The 8,564-nt window shown below is 39.1% G+C and overlaps 1 protein-coding gene across 4 annotated transcripts in view; it reads left to right on the top strand.

Moving 5' to 3' along the window:
* Positions 1-3,843: 3,843 nt before the first annotated feature.
* LOC108248650 (ankyrin repeat and SOCS box protein 15) overlaps positions 3,844-8,564 on the top strand; it is a 37,605-nt gene continuing 32,884 nt past the window's right edge. For 3 of the 4 annotated variants that reach the window (XM_037981014.1, XM_037981016.1, XM_037981013.1), the window contains exons 1-3: positions 3,844-3,965; positions 5,870-5,974; positions 6,073-6,125. In XM_037981014.1, coding sequence (XP_037836942.1) covers positions 3,871-3,965; positions 5,870-5,974; positions 6,073-6,125 — 253 coding nt within the window. In that variant the 5' untranslated portion in view covers positions 3,844-3,870. The remainder of the gene's footprint in view (positions 3,966-5,869; positions 5,975-6,072; positions 6,126-8,564) is intronic. The other variant, XM_037981015.1, reaches the window with a different exon arrangement.

The following is an 8,564-nucleotide window of genomic DNA, read 5'->3' as shown; positions in this document are numbered from 1 at the left end:
ATATACCATATATATGATTATATATGTTTGTGCTTGCGTCTGTGTGTGTTGAGAACTGTAAGAACAAATAATCCTTCATTAGCACCCTCAATAAAATGCTTAGCACCCCCTTAGCACCTGCAGAAAAAAATCTCTGGAGCCGCCACTGGTTCCAGGCAGGTAGTGATCACAGAGGTTGAGGGTTTGTGACCTGAGATAAGAAGCAAACATCAACAAGGTTAACAGACTTGGCCTTGAGGTTAGAACCTAGTGGCTGTGATTCTAACCTAGTAGGCTTGTTGCACCAGCGACAATCTGGAACTAGCCGGAGGCTTAAATGCAGGAGCTGCTCATCAGGGGCAATCGGCTGCAGCTGGAGAGGAAAGGTTAGTAGCAACGTCCAACGGGCAGGGACAAACTCTAGGTCCTCACCGATTCGAACCAATCGAGTACTGGACCAGAGAGTCCTACCCAACTCTCCAGTCGTTTCGATAATATGTCATGGTCAGCAGTGTCAAATGTTGCACTGAAGTCCAACAGAACCAGCACTGTGGTTCTTCCACAGTCTGTATTTATGTGGACATCACTGAACACTTTGACGAGGGCCGTCTCAGTGCTGTGGTGAGCACGGAAACCAGACTGAAAGACATCAAATTGGTTGGCCATTGTTAGGAAGCTATTTAACTGTTGAAACACAGCTTTTTCAATAATTTTGCTGATGAATGGGAGGTTGGAGATTGGCCTGTAATTCTGCAGTAGTGATGTGTCCAGATTGTTCTATTTATCAGTAGTTTGATTCTGCTGGGGGAGAACCTGATGAGACAGATGAGTTTACTATTTGAATCAGATCAGATGCAATGACAGGAAGAACTTTCTTAAGGAAAGTTGTGGGTAAGATATCAAGACAGCATGAGGAGGAGCTTAATTGATTTATGCTTAGACTTTTATAGTTGAGTAATTGAAATGTAGTCATGGGCATAACAGCCTTGTTGCCATTCAAAGAGAAGGCTCTCTTCTCTCACAGATGGAGTTATGCCTCGTCTGCTGATGTTCTATTTTCTGGTTCCCAAAACAAAAGATGTTCATGCATGGAGGATCTCAGTTTTATTTATTCTTTCTTTGTACTTCTTTTTTTTTTCTACTCAGATGAGCCCCTCTCAGGAATTATACATCTTCTGCATCCAAGCAATAAATATCACACTGCCCTATCCTTATTGGACATCAAGATTCCACTCAAGCGGCATCACTTAGCTTCAGTGTGCGAATGTTCCACTTACCCCAGAACGTTCTGGCCATTTCAACGAGTTCTATATCTTAGTTTTGTAAGTTCAAGGAAATAAAACCCCCATGTCCCAGACAGGTTAAAAATAACAGGGGTTACAAACCCTCTCGCAATTAAAAGTATTCCAAACACTTCAATTTAATCTTCCAAACATTAAAGTAAACTCCCAGAGTCAACCAGCAGTTAATAAGTCTCTAGCTTTCCAAAGTGCCAGACTTTAATTTAATTTTCAAATGTGACAATAACTCCACTAGTAATAAGTGCTTCACAAGTCACAGCCAGATAGTAAGAAAAATGATCACAAGAAAGCATGTGACTTGCAGAGATATGCAATTTCAAAGAGGTTTCTGAATCTGCCACACTAGACAGCTCTGTATCCATATAAGCAATACATAAATAAAAAATAAGCTCAACATCTCACCAATTATTTCAAAAGAAATGGTTTGTTAGATCATTGTGGGGAAGGTGACAAGCATTCACCAATGCTGCTCTCTCACTATTCTTTGCCAGGAGCTTAGAAGATGGCTTGAGTTCTCTGATGTTCCCAGTACTAGAGGCATCCCTCTGTCAGCCATGCACCCAGACAAGTTGTTCATCATGCCAAATTCATCCATTCATCCATCTTCCACCCCTTATCTGTAGTTGGGTCGTGGGGGGAAACAGGGTCAGGAGAGAAACCCAGACATTCCTCTCCCCAGCGATACTCTCCAGCTCCTCCTGAGGGATCCCAAGATGTTCCCAGGCCAGAGAGAGTACACAATCCCTCCAGTGAGTTCTGGGTCTTCCCCAAGGTCTCTTCCCAGTGGGACATGCCAGAAAAACCTCCAAAAGGAGGAGTCCAGGAAGCATCCTAATCAGATGCCACCTCAACTAACTCCTTTCAAGGTGAAGGAGCAGCGGCTCTACTCCGAGCTTCCTTCAGACAACAGAGCTCCTCACCTTTTCTCTAAGGCTGAGCCCAGCTACCCTTCAAAAGATGTTCATTTCAGCAGCTTGTATCCAGGATTTCATTCTTTCGGTCATGATTTTGCCTTTCAACTCAACTCTTTCTTCACCACGACTGATCGAAGCGTCGCCCTCATTACGAGGTGCTTCAACGAGATGAGGCACAAATCAGTCGATCCACCTCCCACTCCATCCTACCATCACTTGTGAACAAGACTCCCAGATACTTGAACTCCTCTACTTGAGGCAAAGACCCACCCCCGACCTGGAGAGAGCATTCCACCCATTTCTGGTTAAAAACCATGGCCTCGGATTTAGAAACCATGCCAATTGTGGTGGATTATTTGAAATAATGTTGGACTCAACTCAAGAATTAATCAAGAATTCTCTTTTTTTGTGGCATTTATTAAATGCTACAAAAGGTCACTAGTTCAGCAGAGTACAAAGTATCTGCAGAAGATGTGGCCAATCAATTTCCAGGAAGTGATCATGATGAAATCATGCACAAACACAGAGCCAATCTGCTGATGTGTGCTTTATGACCCAATGTTGCTTAATGAATCAGAAACAAAAGTATGATGATCCAGTAGTCAAAATGAACCATTCCTATCTGCAAGTAGTCATAATACCTTTAAATTCACAATGTTCTTTGCAGTCAATCATAACATAATATAATTGTTCATTCACATTAAAAAATGTACCTTCTGGGAATTTTCCATACAAAGATTTATGCTCTGACATTCTTACTGTTGTTTGTTGTTTGTTTTCAAATTCAGCTACTCTTAGTCTTTATATGCTGAATTGATACTTTTTTCTGAATGGATGTGATGGAAGTTCTGCACTGCAAACATTTTACCAAAAATTTTGTAGTGAAGGTTGTGTAGGATTCATGCAAGAAAGAAATTGCAAATATAAAAGATGCTTGCTTACTTTTTTGTCTTTCTTAAAAAAAAAAAAAAGAAATCTGAGTGCTTGCCTAAACCATTGCTCCTCTGTGTTTTAACCAGAGCAGAAAAGAAATTGCTGTTAAATGCCAGGTTAATTTACATTTGCTGTTAAACTTTCAAAGTGGCATCAGCATTCAAAAAGTCAAGTAAAGGGTGTTCAATGCCTCCTCTCAATTTTGGATTTCTGTGGTATGACCAGATGACAGATATGACATTTGAACTGAGAAAGAGCAAAGGGACATAATCAAAGTTGTATCCTATGTTAAAAAGCATTGAAACTCAGCAACCACAACAGACGTCCAAACAGCTGCAAAATAAAACTTGAAGATTAAAATTGCATAAGTAGTGACAGAATTGTTTGATCAAATAAAGACAGGTATTAGCAGGGCTTGTTGTCATGCTTAGCCAGGTTGCTCTGTTTTCCTTCAGCACTAACAGTTTGAAACAGCCAGCAGCTCATATTTCTTAGGCAAAGTAATAGGGGAAAATAGACCTGACTGATAATACATTCCACAAAACAATAGACACTGATCCTCTTTGCAGAATTAGTCTACAGCTTAAGCCCCAGAAGCTTGTAGAATCCTGACAGTAGGATTTCCACCAAACAGGCAAAAGAACAGGCTTAGCTCCCACAATAGAACATATAACATGACTATATTTATAGAAACCAGGAGACTGGGTGTCCACCCCTTGTTGTGTTTCTGCAGTCAGTGATGCATGACATCTGACAACAGGTTATGCATGGATATAAAAGCAGTCTTTGTTCTAACTAAAGTTTCACCCATCAACGTGTGCTGGTGTTTACCTGAAAGGTGAGAATTTTCTTGATTCATTTGCAAAGCTATAGAATTTTTTTTTTTAATGTTTGAAACTTCTTACAAGGTTATGTTTTTTTGATGTTCAGAAGAAATTATTTTGTCATTTAAGAATGAAAGCTTTTCTTTTGTGAAGACAACTGTGTTTTTGTTTTTCTGCCAATATCAATCTTCTCTGTGTATAGTGCTAGTTAGAATTGGAGTTTTTTAGTGGCTTTAGTGTATAGCAATTATAGTAGAATAGTATAGATTTTATAAAAGATGCCAACGCATAAGCATTGAAAGCAACCTCATTACTATTTGCTTGTTATTCTTCCTTTTACGTCAGGCTTTCTAATGTGCATCTCTGAACAAAGAATATATCCAAATGTGTGGCTCAATTGAAAATAGTATGTTATGATTTTGGTAGCATTACATCGTAAAACTGTCAGTTAAGGTGGAGATTCTGGCAAATCCGGTATGTAGATTCATGACATGAGCTTTAAAGGAAAACTAATTTATTATGAATGAAAGAACAAAAACAAAAGGCACCAATTAAACTAACTACAAAACAAACTAAATCCATGGACGTAGCTAACAAGAGCGGGGGACATGAGCAGAGCCAGACAGTGAGGGGAAAACGACAAACGAACCAGCAAGTAAATGGGAGAGATGACCAGGTTTTACAGGCAGAGGATAATTATGGGAAGTGGGTACAGGTGAGTGATTACTAACTATGAACAGGTGGAGATGGGTGTGGCAAGTAAACAAGTGACTGACTGAGGAGAAGTGAATGATGACAGGAACACAAGAAGCAGAACAAAACATGAAAACGATAAACAAATAAAACCAAAATCCTGACAACAACTGAGACAAAATTGAGAAAAACGACAAAAAACAAAACAAAGGTTTCCTTTAAGACAACAATGGGATTTAGGTAAAATAAGTGAGAAATCTCGTTCCTCTTTCAAGCTCTGTACTTCAGATATCCTGTACACAAGAAACAACATTCAAAGTGTAAACATGTCACAGAAAGTCGGACATTGTATGACTGAACTGGCATTTTGTAGCTATCATTTTTTACACAATCACATTCTAAGTTTTATGATTTTTGGAGATTTTGGAGAGGAATGTTCAACTTAGACTTACACTAGCTATTGAGCTGTCAAAACAAACTTTTTGTCTCACAAACTTTGCACTTCTTAAACAGTTCATAAATCAAAAGAAATGATAACTTTTACCCAGTCTATCTCTGACTTCTAGAAGACTTAAGCTTTTCTCTCAAATCCCCCCCAGAAAGCAGAAACTGCACACCCATGCTTCCACAAATTTCAATTGAACTTGGGGTTAATGACAACTACTATCACACCAAATTTTAGCTCAATCTTTCCAAAAATAACTGAGTTGCAACCGTTTTTGATTTTGCCTTTAATCTGGTTGACTCAAAATAAACATGTCATACAGAATCTAGTGCTTACTTTGTGAAAGTTTAAATAATTTCAGACCAGCGGTTTGAGAAATTACAACGATTGCACAGTTTTAATGGGATTAAAAGCGTTCCTCCTGTAATCCTACTCGTCTATTTGGAGGGTTGTTTAAGTCTAATTATCCTTCTATGATAACTCAGAATGCCAGTAAAAGTAATAGCAAGCCAATCATTTTAATGTATAATTTGTGTGAGTGCACTCTTCCGTTTGGGCCGTGATAACCTTGATGGAGGAAGAAAAATAAAGTTAGAAAGTTAGAAAGCCCGTTTAGATGTGAATAATAATCAGTGCTGCCATCAAAAATACATAGAAAGCGTGACTTCCATGGACTGCTTGAAAGTCCTACACCTTCTAAGAGCAGGGTTTAATACAATTGGCAAAAATTAATTATATTAATTTGGTCTAAACTCCAATCACTTTTTTTTTTTCTGGCAGAGTGATGGACATTTATGAGGAAAGTGATGAAGAACTTAACAACTACATCATTCAGCATAGCATTCAAAACTCCTGCCAAGATGCTTTTCTAAAATCTGCAGCCAGGTATGAAAGCTTTCTCGTTTAGCTCTCTTGCCTCAGTGAAATGTGGTAATTACTTAACTGGCTAAATGTCATGTGTCTTCTCTGTCCTTGGCTTTAAGTTTAGGAGCAGCAACTGATGAAAATCTCAGAGTCCTGGCAGCCATTCAGCAAGGTGGGTTCTGTCATCCTACTGGAAATGTCTACTCAATTCAATTCAGTTTATTTATATAGCGCCAAGTCAAAACAACAGTTGTCTCAGAGCACTGTACAAAAACATTCACATTCATAATAATAGGCATTTAGTAAACATTTTCTAAGGAAAATGTTTATCCTGAACAGCACATTGGCAACGGTGGAAAGGAAAAAACTCCCTTTAACAGAAATAAAACACAAAAATGACTGGTCCATATGTAGTTTCTTAAACTAAGGGATAACTCAGGAAACCCAAGCCAACCCTAACTATAGGATTGATCCAAAAGGAAAGTAATAAACCTAGTCTTAAAAGTAGACAGCGTGTCAGCTTCACAGACAGAAACTGGAAGTTTGTTCCAAAAGAGAGGAGTCTGATAACTGACAGCTTTGCCTCCTGTTCTACTTTTGGTAACCTGCAGTCTGAGAGCAAAGTCCTCTGTTAGGAAAATATGGAACAATAAGATCTTTAATAAAAGATGGAGCTTGGTTGTTGAGAACTTTGTTTGTTAGAAGTAAGATTTTAAATTCAATTCTGAATTTGACAGGCAGCTAATGGAGAGAAGTTAAAACTGGAGAAATATGATTTCTTCTTTCATCCAGGTTTTTATGTCTTTTTTCTTGTAATCTAAGTAACTGATCGGGTTTCATGAATAAATATAACTGAATATCATCAGCATAACACTGAAAATTTATCCCATGCTGTCTAATAACTTTACGTAATGGATAAAGTAAAGAACCCTGAACTACTCCATGAAAAACTTTGGTGTATAAGGAAGATTCATTAATAACATTTACAAACTGGAAATATATAGGAATTAAACCATTATCACTATATCACTAGTAACTTTCACCAGTGCTTTTTCTGTGCTATGATGAGCTCTAAACCCTGACTGAAACTCCTCAAGCAGATTATTTCTGTCCAGATGTGCACACAATTGATTTGCAATGATTTTCTCAAGATTTTTTTTAGATAAATGAGAGACTGGATATAGGTCTATAATTGGCCAGAGCTTCCAAAATCAAGATTAAAATTTCTTAAGTAAATGTTTAATTACAGCAACCTTAAAGCTCTGTGGCACATAACAATTCATTAGAGACATATTGAACAGATCAACAATGGGGATATTAAGTAAATACCTCTTTAAACAGTCTAGTTGGGATGGGATCCAGCAGACATGTTGATGGTTTAGTTGAAGTTTTTATTTTTGACAATTTGGAAAGCTCAACAGGACAAAAACAGTCCAAACACAAATCAGGTTCTAGCGACACTTTTAAAGCTGCCACATCTGACAGGGAATCAGAGAGAATAGTAGGAAGAATGGTGTGAATTTTCTCTCTAATTAAAATAATTTTATTTATAAAGAATCTCATGAAGTCATTGTTACTTAGAGTTATAGGGATACATGGCTCAACAGAGATAGGACTCTTCATTAGTTGAGCTACAGTACTAAACAGAAACCTCGGGTGTAACATTCTGTTAATTGTTATAACCAGAATGCAGGCAGACTCAAAGAAAATCCAAAGTAACTGATTTCTTTAAAAAGGAAGTGTTGAAAGACAAAAGGTGTCCCAAGCACAACACAATAGTAGTTTTAGTTTTTATTAAAGAGACTGAGACAGTACAAGCCATTTGGCATCTACAAATTTGACGATGCACAATAATGAGCGAACGAAAGGAACGTGTCCATACTAGTGATGGAAACGACACTTCTTTTGAGTGTCTTCAGTTCACACAGTTTATCCATGCAGTACACGAATAAACACAAATTTGACAATGCACAATAATGAGCGCCACTGTGCTGGAAGTGGCGCTGGTTATTCATGCAGTACACGAATAAACAACACCACTTCCAGCACAGTAATAAGCAAACAAATCGTTCAGCAGCAGTTCTCTGTTTCTGCGCATGCGTGATTCAGCAGTATGTTTACTGAATGAATCCCTCCCCTGCCCTCTCTGACAGACTCCTCTCTCTGTTTAGCCTAAGTTAGCGAGTGCCACAACACTACAGCAGCAAGCAGCACGTTCACTAAACGTAAACAAGAGTCCTCTTTCTTTTCCTCTTCTTATTGCTTATTGTTACGACCTAAGGACCCCGCTGCCCACCCCCGTCTCGCTGCTGTGGCATCTCCCGCTGGGAGTCTAACACGCTCTTATACTGTCTCTTCTCCTCTCATTACTTTATGTGTCCCTCAGTCTGTTAAGATAAAGGGCATCTCCCCAGCCACTTGGGCCAGCTCCTCCGGGGGAATCCCAAGGCGTTCCCAGGCCAGCTGAGAAACATAGTCCCTCCAGCATGTCCTGGGTCTTCCCCAGGGCCTCCTCTTGGTGGGACATGCCCGGAACACCTCACCAGGGAGGCTTCCAGGAGGCATCCTCACCAGATGTCCGAGCCACCTCAACTGGCTCCTCTCGATGTGG

This window comes from Kryptolebias marmoratus, linkage group LG17 (assembly GCF_001649575.2).
Source record: "Kryptolebias marmoratus isolate JLee-2015 linkage group LG17, ASM164957v2, whole genome shotgun sequence".
Taxonomy (NCBI): domain Eukaryota; kingdom Metazoa; phylum Chordata; class Actinopteri; order Cyprinodontiformes; family Rivulidae; genus Kryptolebias; species Kryptolebias marmoratus.
The sequence above is the reverse complement of the archived record's forward strand: the minus strand, read 5'-3'. Positions and strand labels throughout refer to the sequence as shown.